The 19,108-nt window shown below is 33.5% G+C and overlaps 2 protein-coding genes across 2 annotated transcripts; both read left to right on the plus strand.

The window, feature by feature from the left end:
* The first annotated feature begins 4,094 nt into the window (after positions 1-4,094).
* Positions 4,095-4,814, plus strand: LOC130719970 (agamous-like MADS-box protein AGL62). The gene has a single exon (XM_057570557.1). It carries the CDS (start codon positions 4,095-4,097, stop codon positions 4,812-4,814), a length of 720 nt encoding a protein of 239 aa, XP_057426540.1.
* A 9,127-nt stretch (positions 4,815-13,941) lies between these two features.
* LOC130719971 (E3 ubiquitin-protein ligase RSL1-like) lies at positions 13,942-14,826 on the plus strand (the record flags this gene model as incomplete). Its single annotated transcript, XM_057570558.1, has 1 exon — positions 13,942-14,826. A coding segment is annotated over exon 1 (885 nt), but the record flags the coding sequence as incomplete, so codon positions are not given.
* Positions 14,827-19,108: the final 4,282 nt, after the last annotated feature.

Consider the following 19,108-nt stretch of genomic DNA (forward strand, 5'->3'; position numbering starts at 1 on the left):
AAAAACCACATATTTGTTGAAGGGGAACATAAAGGTAGGCGAGTGGCCACATATCTGGAGCTGACGGCGAAGTGGCGGTGGAGGCCCAAACCTGCTGCTGCTGACAGTGAAAGATGGTTGAGGCCAAAAGTTGGAGGTGTCGAAAGTGAGGGAAAAACGACGGCGAGGTGCTGCTCTCAGATCTACTACTGAAAGGTGGGTGGGTGGGTGGGATGTGGTGAACAAAATGGCGGAGGAAGGATGGTGGTGATGGAAGAAACAAGGAGAAAGAAAAACTCACTTATTTGGGTAAACAAACCACCTAAAGTGGTAGAAACTCACATAAAGTGAGAGAGACCCACCTCTTGTGGGAGAATAACCTAAGAACAGAATAAAACATGACCTCCCTAATGGAGGAGAAAGGTCCCCCAAGGGGGAGGAGCTCCCAAGGGGGAGAAGAAAGACACTGACGACGCTTAGTTTTTGCTGTGCTAGGGCTAGGCAGTTTCAATGTAGATTTTAGTCCCACTGATGTAAGTGTCACTAAGCAACCTAGTGGGTATTAATCTAAGTACCTTTTACCCAAACAAAAAAAAGTTTGGGCTTCACACTATATGACTAGCATTTGAACGAGAAAATATTAAGTTGAATCTAAAGCCATCATCCCATATCTATCATCGTCCTCCATTTTAAATAAATGTCATTAGAGTTACTACAATACCAAAATTTTAAATGGAGTGTGTGTGTGTGTGTTTTTTTTTTATGTTTCGCTTTCTAAAATGTGGAACGTTATCAGTGGTGGGACTTCAATAGAAGTCTTGAAGGGCCCAAATAATTTTAAACTTATAAATTCAATTTTTTTATACCTGCACAAAAATTATTTTAATGAAGAATTTCGAGTTAAAATTGTGAGAGAAATATAATACATAAAAGAGTAATTTAGTACAAATACTTAAGTGTTTTGATTTATAAACGGAATAAATGAGGGACAAATTCTTATTTTAAAAAATAGAATAATATTGATTTAAACTAAAAAAGAACCTAAAAGCACCACAATCCATAAACCTCATTTATAGTTATTAAACTATAACTAATCGAAAAGAAGAGAAACCTACGAAGAGTGAACCTTAGAATATGCTTCGAACTTGTTGTGAAACTCAAGTTGCGGAGAGATGAAGATGAAAAATTCAAAAGACAAATTAAACGACTAGTACATGTCTTGCGTGGCTTTATAAAAGAAAACCAATAATCAATTTTATATATATATATATATATATATATTATCTAATATTTATACATATGATTTCTTCAGATTCATTGGCGGGAGTCGTGGCTCCCTGCTAAATAAATACATACGACAAATTTATAAGTTATTATCTATATAGTTTGAAGCTCACTTTCATAAAATGAAACACGTTCTTCGAAGATGCTAATGAAGGACTGATGGACTTCAACATAGATGAAGAATAGATGAGGAAGAGATGGAGAAGGGGTGGCGAAAGCATTGTAGGCATGGTGGTGTTGTGAGGGGTATTTTTAGAAAAAAAATGAAAGAGATAAGTAGTGAGAATAGATGTGTGGATGGTATTTTTAGTTTCCCCCTAAATCTTATAGACTACATTTTCAACCAAAAAAGAAATAGATTTTACTAGTATGAACCGAGAAAGTGAGTGTGAAGATATAACATATATGTAAAGAGAAGCCCAGTCACGCAAGTGTGTGAAGAAAATCTTAGTAGTCTTTAATAGTTGTGATGTCAAAAAATTGTCCTTATATCGTTTGCCCTTTTCTTTTGTGCATCTTTTGTATTTGGCTAAAAAGCACTTTTGGCTCCTGATGTTTCAAGTTTTTGCAAATTTTATCCCTACTCTATTTTTGTCATGTTTCTACCCCTCATGTTTTCAAACAGTGCACCGTCTACCCCTCCGTCAGTCAGACGTTAAAAAACTAACGGAATGAGCTGATTTGACTTTTTTTTAATATTTTTTGGACCTGCCACGTGGAAATTACAAGTAAAATTAGAAAAATGGGGCATAGGAGATTCAAACTCAAGACTTGTAAGTAGCAAAACATGCATTTAACCAGTTCAGTTACATACATAATTGATATATAAATCAAGCAAATTTAATTTATATCATTTCCTTGATCATCATCAACTTCATATACTTCTCTTCATATCTCCAATCCACTCAGGAACCTCTCATGAGAAAACCTGACTGACAGAGGGGTAGACGATGCATTGTTTGAAAACATAAGGGGTAGAAACGTCGACAAAAATATATAGGAACATAATTTGCACAAACTTGAAACATTAGGGGTCAAAAATGCTTTTTAGCCTTTATATTTATATATAGTCATAGTTTTTGGAGTGGTGCGTGTATTGAGAGGATTATCTTTGCATATTATCTAGCAAATCAAAATTTTGGTAGGAAGAACCTTATTTGGGTCCTTTGTGATCCTATATAAATATCTATATGAAAATGGTGTTCTCATATTTTTTTAATAAAATTCTATTTTATAAAACAAATTTAACTTATTTATATCTTGAAGTAATTAATAATATCATTATTTAATATTTTGGCATAAAAAATTGATTCAATATTTAATTTTTTAATTTTTTTAGACTAGTATAATATTCATTATTTTCAACGTAACTAAAAGAAACAATAGTATTATTCATTAATATTTGATCATGTAAAGTAGTTTCACCGTAACAAAAATATTTCAATTATTTTTTAATATTGCTTAATACAAATATGATATTTATCAATTTTATCCAAAATAATCAAAATGTATCATTCAATTTTTTTTGAAAGACCATTCATTAATATTTTATCATGGATAGGAGTTTCAATGTTTAATATTACAATTTAAAAAAATATTTCATATTATAATTATTTTTAGCTTTTTTTTATACTAATAGAATATTTCACACTTTTAACTAAACTAGTCAACAACAAGATTAATTAATAGTCAATAGTTTTTTTTTTTAACTCTTTTGAGGTGGAAACTAGTTTCAATGTTTCATATTGCAATTTTTTTATTTAATACTTAAATAATATTTGTCACTATCAACAGTTTCATCCGCATGTTAATGATACTTTATTGTAGATACTAGATAGAGCATAAACATAATTTTTTTAATTTAAACATAAAATATTGGAACTATGGGAAAATATTAATGAATAAATTGATATTTTTATTTTAGTTAAAGCTAATTAATACATTAAATTATTATTTATATTATTTATTATACTTATTATTAAATAAAAAGCTGACATTTTATAATATTAATTATAATATAAGTTGTTAATTATGATTCCAAAAGAAAAATTAAAGTGATTTATTTACATTACATGTCATTAAAGATAAAAATTAATTAATTAATTAGTATTATTTCATTTTACTTATTAAATTTAAATTATACTAAGTAACATTCAAAAAAATGATACATTATGTATTAAAATGAATTAATATATCATTACTATTACATATATTACACATACTTATTGATTTAATATATAATACAATGGTATCTCACAAATTAATATATTAATAGATATATTGATATAATATAATTTTCAAACACCTTAAACTATATTAAAGAATAATAAATAGTTTCAAAAAATAATATTAATGAATAATAAATGATAGTTTATAATATATTACTATTATTAATTAATATACTAAATATTACCATATTAAATTAAATAAACTTAATACTAATTTAATTAATAATTCATTAATATATATATATATATATATTTAATAAAATAGTAAAGAAATTCAATGTATTATTTAATAATTTAATTTTTATCTATTAATACAAAAGTGCTTATAGTTATCTCCTAAATTTTATCTCAACATTGCTTTGTAAGGATAAGCACGCTATGAACAACTGTCACTCAAGCGTCATTCATTCACAATTAATTTTTTACCATATAAGTCTTTCAAAGGGAGATACCCCTCAATCTAGAAATATTTTAATGCAACGAAAATTTGTGCATAAAAAACGCCTATAAAAAGACCTCTTCACGCCTCATTCCAAAATGTGTCTGCAACTCATCCTCTAAACTAATTTCATCGCTTCCCTTCATTTCATTCATCCTGCAACCATGTCGACCGGAGAAACCTCTACAAAGAAAGGTAACGGAAGAAGAAAGATAGAGATGAAGAAAATTACCAACCCGAGTAGTCTTCAAGTCGCTTTCTCAAAGCGTCGTAGCGGGCTCTTTAAGAAAGTCAACGAGCTTGGCATCCTCTGTGGCGGAGAGTCTGCTTTCATCATCTTCTCACCTAGTGGGAAGGTATTTTCCTTTGGACACCCCAGCGTAGATTCTGTCATCCAACGCTACCTTTCTGAGGCCCCCCAACAAACTTCCAATGACATGCGATACATTGAGGTTCAAAGGAGTGTCAATGTGCAAGTTCTCAGTGGACAACTCACTAAAATCAACAACCACTTGGAAGATGGCAAGAAGATCGATGAAGAGCTGAATTGTCTACTCAAGGCAGCATTTGGCCAGTTCGGGTGGGCATGTCAGGTGGAGGAGATGGACCTGTCTCAGCTTGTGAGATTCAAGAGGGCGCTGAATGAGCTTAAGAAGGATGTCACTGACCATGGTAGTGTTGTTGCTGCTACCAACCCACCAACACATCAATTTTTTGATGTTTCTGGTGGTCTTGCCAACAACATTATCCCTTTCAATCACCCACCTCCAACGCTTCCTCAAACGTTTCAAGAACAACTTTTTCAGGGGCCCATGATGCAAGCTCATAATTTGTTTGGTTCCAATAGCATGGGAGGGTATGGAGGACCCTCTGGATCCTTCTGAGATCATTTTTTGATGCCCTTAACTAGCTATTTGATTTAGTTCTATTATTCTTAGTTATTTTATTATATCCTTATATTGTTGGTTTGTCTTGTGCAACATACCTAGTTTTTTATGCTTCAATTGTCTCTTTCTAGGTGCTAGAGTTTGGCTAGTTGCTCTTATGATATATATGCTTACTTTACCTGGAAGGATTGTTATCAATTTCCTTCTTTCGTGATATTAATAATACTATTTCTTTTACTTAAAAATGTCATTTAGATTAATTGTGGGATATTGTTCGTAGATTAGCCAAAATAATAAAATAAACAGTACTGAAGGATAAAAGATGATAATTAGTGATCATATCATTTTCCATCTGTCTTGAATATCCCGGAGTATCGCATTGTTACGTTTTAAATTATCTCTCCATTATTCATATTCCATTGTTTCTTTTATTTTATTTTCTCTTTCAAGCTCATCATTCATCATATATTTCATTTTTGTTTCTTCTATACCTATATTTCACTGAATATCAACTTTACTAAAATAAAAATAAAATAGGATATCAACCTTCTCATATAAGTACATATTACATTGGATCATAGACACCAAAAGATGTCATCTATATCACAACCATGTTTGTCAAATGGACAGCAATTATATTACCCAAACTTTTTTCCCTTAAATTTTTTATCAATTGATGACAACAAAGTATTATCTTATAACATTTGTATAATTTAAAGCTAATCAATCAAGTAAAAGTAAGATAATGATGAAATAACACATACATGTACACACACATATATATATATATATATATATATATTACTCCATTAATAATTGAAATTTATTTAAATGTTGTTTTATCAATTAAGCAATAGAATAGTAAATGTCCATTATGATTATTATTTTTATGTATATATATTTTTTTTAGAAAACAGAAATAATTATATATATAAATGATGGAATAAGACATGAATACACAACCCATAATAAAAGGGAAGCGACCATCCAAAAAGATATCAAGACCAAGGACAATTTTAAAAACTAATTGCCCAACAAAGCACCCACAACAAGAGATAAGACACAAATCCCTTGAAACCCGAAGACTATCACCGAAAAGCCAAAATCTACCTCCGAAAGAAACTAAATAACAAGGTCCAACACAAAAGGCCATAGACTTGAAACAAAACCCAAAAAACCTCACTACGACCTTCTTCGCGCAAGAATCTGGGCCGCAATTTGGTTTAAGGCAACATCATCTGTACAATCATGAACTAAGCCCAAACGATGACCCATCTATATTTATTTTTTACGTCATTAATAATTTAAATTCAACGAAAAATTATTTCAATCAATCAAACAACTTGTAAGGGTAAGGTTACAAGGTCAAACTCTGAGAAAGTCATTTGCCAACTAGAGCAAATTTGGTGAAGAGGTAATTCGTTTTGGTAATGATACTTGTTGTACTTTCTATTTATAGGTGGAAGAGATGACTGATCACCTTCTGATGTTGTGTCAAGCTGTTACAAAAGTGTGGGCAAGATGCCATTAGTAATTTGGTTTTAGTACAACACTACCGGGGGTTGTAGAAGCCATATGTTGCAGCATGTTCACTTCGCTCTAAACTCAAAACAGAATGTAATGTTTCATGCTATTTGGTTCTTGGTGGCTTGGTCTCTTTGGTTACATCGAATTTTGGTTATTTTTAAAGATGGCGATATGCACGGGGAGGCAGTGTTTGATGCTCAGCTTAGAGCCTGACATTAGCTGTCTGGTAGGGTGAGCTTCCTTCTTCCCTCTGTTGTTTTAGAGGGGGGTGTGGTGCTATATCCTCTTTCTTGAGGATAGTTTTTTATCATTATTAATATAGTCTTTTGTTTTCGAAAAAAAAGTGGCAATTCAATCCAACAATGTGTCTTAGGGCGATGTGTTAGTTTGGTTAGGCTGACATCGTGGGAGGTTGGGTGGGGTGTGTGGTTGTTGTTTGTACGATTATTGTTGTTGAGGGCTTGGCTGGTTGTTTGCGTAGCTGGTGTGGTGTTGTGCGATGGTGGTTTTTTATTAGTTCATACTTGCATGTGGTGCTCCCTAGTGGTGGCCTCGTAGGTCTGTAGTTGATTATTTCTCCTCTCTACTTGTAGTATGGTCTTCATTTTTAGGGTATGTTAGGTATCATGTTTCTTCAGTTTTCTCTTTTTATTCTCTTATTTGTAGTTGTAGTCTTGTTTTTTGAGTGCGCACCCCTCGTGCCTTTTTTAATTAATAATTTAAGTTTAATAAAATGATATTTTTATCCATCAAACAATTGAATATTAATTTTTGTTTACAATAATGATTCATAAACCACTCAACATGAGCGATATAAAAACACCGAATTTCTTGCGGATTTTCCTACGGATTTTGCTTCGGATTTGGCGCGGAGGGTGGAGGTCCCCATGAGAGGGAGGAAGCCTCCCTTGGGGGAGGCCCCTCTTTGCTCTGTCTTTCGCTTTACTACGTGGAATTTTTTCTATAGATGCAGCTTTAAACTCTCACATTATAGTCATAAATTAATCAATATTTTAATGATGTGGTTCTCCCTACAAAAATTGGTGGTACCTCACAATAAGGTCATATCAATTTTTTTTTTCTTATGGTTTAACCTTGTTTAAGAAGAAAGTTCCTCATCCAACGTTGCAATGTGCAAATAATGGCTAAAGAAGAAAGAAGGCAAACGTTGTATCAACTAACTATTACATAACAACAAAATTCAAAATGAACCTATGAAGGAATGCATATGATTCGGAGAAAACCAAAACACCTTTTAGATTTCCTAGTTTTACTCTCAAACTTGTAGACAAGTAATTTAGTTTTTCTCTACATGGATTAGGATTTACTAAATACCAGAAAACTTTCAAATCCACCTTCATTTTCTTTATTCCCCTAAATTATTCCGGAAAAACAAATGCATGGTCTTTGCTATTTACTACGCAAAATCACTTTCTCTAATTCCATGTTCCTGAACCTGTTACACTTAAGCAACTGGTGTTACTTCTCTCGCATTGTTTGACTTGGACTTTGATGCTTTTGATTGTCTTGATGACTTGATCTTTTTCTGCTTATGCTTCTTAGGAACTTGAACAGCCCCTGGAGATGGTTGGCTTCCTGCAGAGCGCAAGAAAACAAAGTATCAAAGAGATGAATAATAAGGGACATGTCCAAACACCAAAAAAAAAAAATTGATAGCATGCTTAGAATTTTCATCAACAACTGCATAGCTAATAACCTGATCAACATGATTACAAACATAATTGCGCAAGTGTAGAGATCTCAAACATGTAAAACTTGTTGTTCAGTCTAATTGTCATTTTAAAAATGTTTTCTAAAGTAAAACCAGATTAATAGAAGTCTAAACCCATAAGTTTCTAACATCAATTAAGATGATTCCTACATGCAGCAAACAATATTGAAGAAAATAAAGAGATGATGTATCTTACTGACTACTGCTCATGATTCTCTGCCTGGAATTGGCAGGAAATATAATCAGAATTCACCAATGGAGATGAATTAAATTCTTGCATGTAATTGTGTAACAACATTTATGATGATCATGCGATTAGATTGGGTTTTGAGAGTGAGTGAAGTCAAAGGTAATGCAGAAAAAACATGAACTTTCAGAAAAAACTAAATCACCATTGACCAAGAAGATAAACAGCCTATTTGGAACATACAATTATGCAGTTAAACTTATTTATGAGTATATAGAAGCATTGCTTCCTTTCACGGAGTACCAATCTACCAGCATTCAAACAGAGAACATCACTATCTTGTTTCCAGATAACTTCTTAACTGGGAGGAGTTAGATACTCCAAATTAAGCACTAGTCACATTAGAATGCCACAGTAATGTTCATCTTAGAGCATGTTTGTGTATCCATTCACACTATCAAGAAAAAAAGCATGAAAGCAACTACATTGATGGATTAGAAAAATGTGTTTTTACGTTTTAGCAAATGGATTTACAAATCTGACATCTCTATTAAATTCTTAATAGAACAATTCATATAGCTTTGCAACTTCATTTCTGTTTCTCTAAACTCAACTTGAATCAGGTCACATTTTGTATTTTGCTTATAATTTTCAAGGTTTAATTTTACCACATGAAAACATATCAATAAAAGATAATCTTATCAAGCACAGTGGTCAACTAAATCATTAAGAGACAGAACAGCCAAACTATCAAGAGACACAATGATGATTAAATAACAAATACACACTCTTCTTTTTAGTTTTTACTAATTGACCTGTGGCTGTGAAGGCTACCATCTGTTTGTAGTAATGTTCAGGTCATAGGGCTATTTGTTAAGCAAAGCATACCTTGGGAGGACCTTGATGAAGTCTCAGCCTCAGGTTTAGGGTCCCTTAGTTCACCCATGGTACCAAATGCCTTTGAAAAATCAGGGGCTCTTTTATAATCATTCATCTGCATAAAAGGCACAACAAATAATAGAGTCAATAGAGACAAAATGATGTAACATTTGATCCAATATATATAGACTATGTTTGTATAACTGTAAGTGGAAACCGACGTAAACACTCACTTCGAGTTTTTTTTTATGAATTGAGATAAATGCACTCAACTTGCATCGAAACATATACGTAGTTGTAGTATAAAAAGAGAGATAAAGTGCCTCCATACCCAACTAGGTCCACCTTCTGGGGAGCCATCCCATCCAACGTGTGCTACGTGCAAAACATCTGTTGGATACCCAATTTCAATCTCTCTCTCCGGCTCCCTCTTCTTCACAACTAGAAAAGAACAATACCTATTACCATCTTAGCGAGAACAATAACAAAAACCCAGAAAAAAAACACATGAAGTGGGATACATTAGTTGGTGTACAAAAGATACAAAGATTAATTACCAAACTTCTTGGTGAACATTTTCTGCAGACTCTTGAAGATTCCTTTCAATGTCAATGTCATGGTGGAGATCACAAACCCAATGAAGCAGTATAAAGATCAACCGGATTTTTTTTACCAGGAAGTGCTTTCACCTGTCAGAAAATAGACATTAGTGATCATTAGTGTTATAACTTCACTTTCAAATGGTTTTCAGTAGAAAAGTTAAATGATAGTTTCAGCTTAAGAAAAAACAAACAAACAAACACAGTAGTACAGTACCGCGAGAGGATTATGAAGGAAGTGCTGATACAAGTCCAACTACTATAAACTCATGAGTCATGACCCTGTTTTATAGCACTAGCTTTTTGGTTGAGTTATGTTTTTCAAATTCTAATAGATTGAAGAAAATGTAAAATGGGTTTCTGAAAAGTTGAGATTTCAATATCAATGAAAAGTGGAAGAAAATCTTGTTAATGAATGGGGTAAAAGAGAAGAAAAAGGAAGGATTGGATTTATGAAAAAAGTATATAAATCAGATTAGGACAAAGATTTCGAGAAAGAAATGGAAGGGAATTTTATAGTAATGGTTTAATGGATTTAAAAATTAAAAGTAATCATTATACACGCTCCTAAAACCATGAACATGAAAGATTAATTTCAATGTGCGTGCGGGAGCTCCTAAATATAGTGAAATCTTTTATTTACAGCTAAGATATCCTCTAAATCTTTTTGGAATTAACTGGCTGATATTCATACTGTAAATATAATTTTTCCTACTTACAAAAAAAAAAACTGTAAATATAGTTTATTACTCATCTTTTTATCAGAAAGAAAAAAGTATAAGATAAAAAATAAATATGTTTAATAACTTAATAATATTAAAAATTGTATTCAACGATTTTGTGCTTAATTGTTATTGTACTATTAGGAAGATGAATCAGGAAGATTTGCACTTTATGTTTTTTCCCATTGTTGTTTTATTAGTTTTAATATTTTTATTATTTGGGAAATCCTATCCTTTTTTACCTATTATTTTAAATTTTAAATTAATTAGGATTGATGTGTAAATTATATGACTCACTACCACCAAATTGTGAGTAAGACCAGTTTAGTATAGTCCACATGGATTTCTACTAATAAATAAAAAAATGAATGGTATAGTGAATATTGATATTTTTTTAATCATATATAGTTTATTAAACTCATATTTTTATCACTAACAAAATTATCAAATAAAAATAATTAATTCTCAAAAATGTAAAATATATTTAAGAATTTTTATGATTAGTAGTGAGAGTAATATTACGAAAATCGTAAGAAGGATTTGAAACTATTTTTTTCCTTTATTGTTTGGTTATTTGTAAATTATTAAACTATTTGATCATTCACAAATTAGAAAAGTAAAGATTTGATTTGATTAAATAACTAATTAAAGGGAAAAAGTCATGATTCGGATTTAGAATTTATATATGTTCTAAATAAAAAAAAGATATAAAGTTAGTCAAAAAAACTTTATACTAAGCGTTGAGGAAAATGGTTTGATTAGCTTTAAACTTATTTGAGCTTAAAATCTCTTTTAAAGTATTTATTTAGGGATGTCAACGGGTCGGGTCGGATTTGTCTAACCCAAACCCAATCTCTCATATTAAATCCAAACCCGTTGGGTTTCAGGTTTACTCAAACCCGTTGTAGCCTCAAATTCACGTCTTAACCTAACTTGATGTATATATTTTTTTGCAAAACAAACTGCAACTTGTATTATTTTGTTGTGAAAAAATATTTTATACCTTTTTTGCTAAAAATATGATACCTTAATGTTCAAATCGGTGCTCCTCCAGAAGGGATGGAACCGTTTTTGGGTGCGGATGCTAGGGGAACCTCGTTTGTGAGGGAGTAGTTTTTTTTGTTTATTTTTCTTTCCTTTTGTGGCCTAGCCCCGCCCAAGCACCAAAAATATGATCAAATTGTTAACAAATTAAGTTGTTAACATGATATGTAATAGTAGTTTTGCAACTTCATATATATTATTTGGGTTCGGGTGCGAGTTTCACCAATACCAAACTCAACCTCAATCATATCGGGTTTTGCCCATAAAATCGGGTTCATGGCGAGAACGTACATATGAAACATTCTTTTTTGGGTTAAGTGCTTATTTTTACCATAACATTTATACAAGTTAATTTGAAAGTGAACTACAACCCAAACATAAAATCATTAGAGATTATACTTCTTAATATATATATATATATATATATATATATATATAGGGATGTCAAAATTATCCACTCCTGTGGATACTTGCTGATAAAAACCCGCTATGGGTAAAATTACTCGCATCTATGGGTATCTACAAATTTATTTGATGAATATTTTCACTATCCGTTTATTAATTGGGCGGGTACAGATATCCATACCCATGGATACCCCCGATGTATAAAATACCTCATACATATATAACCCAGTAAGAGATGTATATTAAATATAATCTTTAATGACTTTTAGTCGTCCTTCAAGTAAACTTGTACAATGGTAATGGTAAAACAAAACTTATACCGAAAAACGAGGGAAGAAAAGAAGTATTTGCTTTCAAGCATAGATTGTGAAGTCTAATAACTAATTAATTTAATTTTTAATATTATTTACATTTGAACAAATATATGTGAATCAATATATGGTCATTGTTGCTCATGGATATCCACAAATATTTTAAAATCTGTTTAAAACCCATTTTACGGATATTCATGTGGTTACGGAGCGGGTATGAGTGTAAATTTGTACCTTTGAAACAGGTGGTGATATATACGACCCATGTCCACCCGTACCCATTGACATCCCTACTCTTGCTAGATTATATATGTATTTATATAGTATTTTAGTATTTTATATATCGAGTAGGTATCTATGGGTATGGATATATCAATATCCGCACCCACTCCATTCATAATTGGATAGTGCAAATATCCATTAAATAAATTCGTGGATAGTTGCAGGTGTAGATAATTTTACCCATAGCAGATTTTTATCCGCGGATGTGGATAATTTTAACACCCCTAAACAAGATTAAAATAATTGATAAATAGTTGACCTTTTTTGGGTAGCATGGGGGCATGGCCCCCGAAAGCGAAACAACGCTAAGCTAAAGGAGCAGAAAGAGAAGCTCGAGTCCACATTCTGGCATAACATGTGATGACACTCCGCTAGCGAAAATTGCAGAACCTGAGCATTAAAACCAAATATATGAGCCGTCTTAGCTAAACTATCTACCACAAAGTTGGCCTCCCGAAGAACATGATGGAATTAAACCTCCACTTCAGGCGGGATAGCATCATAGCACGACGAATAGCCATCACCTTCTCCAAGTACGCATTAACCAAATGCGCCAACGATGTAACCACCGCATTTAGAAAAATGTTGTTTATTACCAAATGAAATGTGAGAATGAGCAAACCAAAGTGTTCCATGTTTTCCCGCAAATGAAAATTTAAGGCTTACCCATTTGTTTCAACAAACAGCCAATGGTTTAATGTCACATCAATATTCTTACTTTTCTTCAAGTTGCTATTCGTACTAAATGCCAACGCTGCCGCAATTGCCTCCGCCGAACCACTCTCAATGACGACCTGAGGATACGACCCACTAGCAATCACTTCCAGCGCGGTCTGGATGGCCCAACATTAGTTTAAATTTGATTATTGGAGGGTGCATATGAAAAATAAATTATTAGAAGAAACCTAACGCTGAATGTTATGTCCGAGTCTCGAGTATATTAATTTCATTATCGGCTATAGTGATATCTTAACAGACCAAAAATAAAAACAAAAATGTAGCTTAGAGGGGAAGGTAGCTTACATGGGAAGGTATAAGGATTCTGTTAACTTGTTGGCAGTTGCAGAGTCCCAAGGCCGGTTGCGCAATCCCTTCCTCTGTTTTCACTGTATCCATCTCTCTTTCCATCCATGATTTTTCTGTTGCTATCCATTACGATAAAATCGCTATTTTCTACCACTCTTCTTTGCATTTGCAAATGAATGTAGACACACACTAGTAGTCAATGCTGGTTTCCTAGGGTTAGTCTTAGGAACCGTTTGGTTATGATTTTCAGTTTCATTTTACATTAACTGTGTTTAAGTTCATTTTCTTATACTTTTTAATCAGTAACCAAACTTAGCCTTAACCTTTCAACTTCTTAACTTTTCTCAATCTGTTTCAAACTTCACAATTTTCAGAAAGCGAGAAGAACAGAGTGAGTGAGTCACACAGCAATGGCGCACCGAGAAGAAGACTCACCCTCTGATCTTCACGCCGACGAGTTTTACTTCTCCGCCTTATTCGATGACGAAACCACCCCTCTCATCCCCGTCTCCGACGACAGGTACGCCGAAGAGTTGCAGTTTCAAGAAGCCCTCATGAATGCCCTCACCACCACTTCTCAAACTGCACCGTCGTCGTCTTCGTCGTCATTTCCGCCGCCACCGCCACCGCCGCTACCATCGCCCTCCCTCTGCGTGGCGTCTTCATCGAAGTCCGTTATTGAGGTCACCATCGCCACCAAAACAGAGCCGGTAGAGTTTGCCACCGAAGAAGAAGAAGAAGAAGAAGAAGAAGAAGAAGCGCCACCCATCATTTGTGAGATTTGCGCGGAAGCAAGAGAGATTGATCAGATGTTCAGGAACCAGAGGTGCCACCATTCGTTCTGCTCTGAATGCATCACCAATCAAGTAGCAGCGAAAATCCAAGAAAACATCACGGTTGTTCCGTGCCTTGGATTGAACTGTAGAGGTGTATTGGAGCTTGAAACTTGCAGGTCGATGCTGCCGAAGGACCTGATTGAGAGATGGGATGATGCAATGTGTGAGGCCTTTTTGCTTGCAGCTGAAAAATTCTATTGTCCCTATAGGGATTGTGCTGCTATGATGCTAGATGAAAATGGGAGGGAGGAGATTAGGGAATCTGAATGCCCTTTTTGTCATAGGCTGTTCTGTGCTATGTGTCGTGTTCCTTGGCATCCTGGGGTTGGTTGTGAGGAGTATCAGAGTCTGAATGAGGATGAGAGAGGGAGGGAAGACCTGCTTGTGAGAGAGCTTGCTAATCAGAAGAAATGGAGGAGGTGTCCTAGATGCAGGTTCTATGTGGAAAAGAGGGAAGGGTGTTTGCATATCACCTGCAGGTTTGTTCTCTTGTGCAACTCTTTCTTTGAATAATAATTGTAATAGTAGTGTAGTGGTTAAGGGTAAATTTTATGTAGACTTGAAATGTTACTAGTGAATAAGGGTGGTGTTTGCTGTTTGCAGGTGCCGATATGAGTTTTGCTATAAGTGTGGAGAACCGTGGACTACTACTCATGGTGGCTGCTAGTGAAATTAGACTGATTTAAGAAAAGGTACTGTTATTTCAATTGAAATAGACTGTTCATTGTGTCTTGTGTTTATTAATCTGGAGGGGAATTATGTTTGTTGCAGCTAAGAAAATATGCATTTGACTGCATGAAATAGACATTATAATACTTTGTGTGTAATCTGGATTAGGGAACTTAGTTTGTTGCAGCTTATGAAGGCTATACATTTGAGTTTGATTACATGAAATAGACATCTTAGTAGGTACTTATCACTATTTTTGTGGGTCTAAAATGTCACATAGGATATAAGGTACCCATAAGCAACTTATGTACATTTTACTTCTATGACGGTAAGAATGGGTTGCTTGTGAAAGCTACCATACTTAAGAATAAGCTACCAAAACCTCCACCTCAACTTCTTTCAACGATGTGTATCTTATGATTTATGATACATACACATTTCCACTCATTTTCCACCTTCATTTTTTTATCTATTTCGTTCTTCTCCATCAATCAAATCATCAATCACATCTTTACTTCCTATCTCTCTTTTCCTCCACATGTTTAAACCTAAAAAATGAGGTGTGTAGAAATGATTATTCGTATCTTATAAAAGACAGATCTTATCTTCAGCTAAGAATTGTGCTAAGTACCTGCTTTAGAGAGGTTAATGCTTATAAGAATACATTTTCATATCCTTTTGTTTATGGTGTACGTTATATCAATATCTAAGTTGACCAAATCGAGAAAGAGAATTACCCTCTCATGCATGTCTTGATATTAGTTGCTATCTTATTTATGCAGTTATTAATTGCCACCTTCACTCTTCTACCCCAATGCTACATATGAAAAATGGGTTTTGATTTATTTACACTCATCTTCACTTCCATATCATTTCACTCACCTTTTCTTCACATTTCTCCTTTCTTTACCTATTACACTACCCATCATATATCTCATAAGTATTTTTCTATTTCTCTCTCTAAGTGGAATAGATTTAGAGTGTGATTAAATCTTTATTTTATAAGGAAAACATTACATTCACGGCATCATGGCATCATGTATGAGTAATGTGTATACTATCATATAGCATAGAATAAACGAATTTAGATTTTTCATGGATTCTTTACAATTCCAGGTTATCTAACCCTCCTTTTATTACATATAATTGGTGTTTAGATTCGCAAGGAGATGCTACTCTTTGCTCTATAGTTATGAGTGGGTTAGTTTATATAGTGCTTATATTTTGTATTTTATATTTTCATTAGAGAAGAAAAATATTTCAAATTATCTCTTTTTATGCAAATGTAATCTTATATTTATTAGTATCATTCCATACTTGATTTATATGTAATCTCTAGTGATGGTTTTGTTTTCCATAATCGCCCATACTTTTAAAATCCAAATCCTTAACTCTCGAGTATTTTAATATTGCTAGAATCTATTTGTATAGTTTATACATCAATATTGTAATTTTGATAATTAAATAGTTGGTACCTCAGTATGTGATTTTAATAATTATGTTGTCAAAAAATGTGATTTTCATTTTTATATGGAATTGTGGATAAATACTCCTGAGAACGAATTTGTTATTTTTATTGAGAATTTAAATGTTAGTGTAAGATATACTCTTGGCAATTTATGCTTGGTCCTAAATTGTGTTTTTACTAATTTCATAATGGGTTCTAATTGAGTTTTTTTTTTAGTTTTTTTTTTACATTGGAAAGATAAATTGCCTGTCAGGGATTGATCTTTGGATCTCCCCCGCCCAGCCTACATGTCTCCTTCCCCTAACTCTTACCACTTGAGCTATCATTCGGGGACGGGTTTATTCTTAGTTGCAAAGAAGAGATAATGTGACATATAACATGTGCACATAGTATTCAAATGAGATATGGTTTATTTTAACAAATGGGTAATGCTACCCATTATCCGTGTGGTAGGATTCAAATGAGATATTTGTTCATTACAATGAAGAGATAAGTGACATATATGCTTTGTGGCTTTGTGCCCATAGTACCTAAATGTTAATATTGTTTGTCGCAATGAAAAGATATGTTACCTATATATAAACATCGTGTGAGATGATGCTGGTGAGGCAAGACCGGTTTATGATGATTATGATTTTGGATATTGTGGTTGAGACTATTCCCCATAGTTACACATACAATCTTCAAATTAGAAGTCCATATGGATTTGGACAACTTGTTGTATGAAATATTGCCAATCTTGAATTCGAAACAAAGTTTATACTTTATACCCAAAGAATCAAATTTCACAAAGAGAGAAGATGGGGGGAAAAGTTCTACAGTTTCTTTTTCTTTTATGTACTGCATAAATATATTTTTGTGTTAATGCTTGTGCCTTACCTGTTTCACTTCTTCGTACAATTTTTGCGTTATGCCTCATTGAGTCTTTTTTCTCATCCATTCTTTAATTTCATTCACATTTGCAGGTGACATAGTAGAAGGATTCTGGGCTTTGCTTATCTACACTGGAGGTGTTGGTATTTTTTGGTAGGTCTCAATTGTACAGTGGCTGCTGGTATCGTTTGGTTGGCTCCATTATAATACAACTATATGAATAGAGAGTCATTTTAGTACTTTTGAGTTGTATGACCTCCTAGACTTCATATGCAAGTATCATGTACTTGTTCTTTTAATTGGTGTGAACTCTTGCTATTGGAGTTTGGTTATATGTTTTCACAAGTATTCCTTACTTTGGAAATGTTAATATTACAAAGGAAACTATGCCGATTTTTGAAGGTTTTTTTTGGAATTGTGCATCATGTTTGTGTTTCTATCCTTAGGCTTGCTAGACTAATTGATAGTGTGTCGATTACAGACCTATATTGTAAGAGTATTGAATTTGTTAGTTATGAACAATGATCATGAAATATAACATGACCTAGATATAGAATTTGTTGCGTGATCATCATGGAGCTTGGATCATTGATTTTTCTACTTTTGAGGGAATTGAATATGTGTATTAAGCCGAGCTTCTGGCTGTTATCCACAGCCTCTCTTTGGCGTGGTGTACCGGTGCACGAAAAGTAGTTTGCGAGTTGGATTGCTTGGACATGACGAACTACCTTACGAATTCAGTTTCGCTCAATCTCCATGTTTGTGTGATCTACATAGCAGAAGCGCGGGGTGCTAATCCATCAAGAGTGGGAGCTTTACCTTCCATCATGCTCAAGGGAGCGAAATAAACTTGTAGTTGTACTTGCTAGAATGAGGTTAAATGATAAATCGAGGTTGAAAACATGGGGAACTCCTCCTAGAGAGGTCCTTCGCGTGATGGAGCATGGCTAGGCCATCTTTCTTCTGCTTTGGTTGTTGTTTTTAGTTTCCAATCTACCAAAAAAAGTAAAAAAGATAAACTAATATTAATTTCATGTAATTTTTGCTTAGACAAGTCATAACTTATAAGCTTTAGATCATTTAACTTCGTTCATTGCAGTTGGGACATTAGTTAGATTCTAGTTGTCGATTAGTTCCCACCTTTTGTGAATCTAATGTCCAACATCTGGTAAGAAGTTTTAACCAAAGAGTTTGACATTTACATTCAACGTTTCATTTCCTTTATCAGTCTCCACGTTAATTATAATATGGTCTCATAGGACTTCTGTTCTATGTAAGTAATTCGGAAATGTTATATGTTTGGATGAACTCATATTAATCTATGTGAAAAATGTTGTAATTGCAGTATTGCAAAAGCTTAGAAATTTCACATTGCTTGTGTCGAGAGCCTTTAAAGATTTGTATACAAATTTGACCTCGAAAGTGGTACTATGCAGTATGCACAATAAAAGGATTGGCCTTACGCGCATGAATTGGATCATTATTGGCTCAATATAGTAAAAAACCTCCAATTTTCCTCATAACATGCCCTCAGGTTTACCTCTTCAACTTCGAACTTTTGAGTCTTAAAAAAAAACACACAATTTCATGTGTTTTAAAAATTACTACATTTGAATAAAGGGTTTGAGAGAACCTCCTCCGTAGACCCCTATAGGATAGAGAGCAGCCATGGCGGAAAGCAATAAATTTACCATGAGAACCCTCCATAGCGCCGCCATGGCCGATATTTGA

The sequence above is a fragment of the Lotus japonicus genome, chromosome 5 (genome assembly GCF_012489685.1).
Source record: "Lotus japonicus ecotype B-129 chromosome 5, LjGifu_v1.2".
Classification (NCBI taxonomy): Eukaryota; Viridiplantae; Streptophyta; class Magnoliopsida; order Fabales; family Fabaceae; genus Lotus; species Lotus japonicus.

Excerpts from the sequence above, each read along its gene's own strand:
- LOC130719970 (XM_057570557.1), top strand. The coding sequence starts at position 4,095 with ATGTCGACCGGAGAAACCTCTACAAAGAAAGGTAACGGAAGAAGAAAG.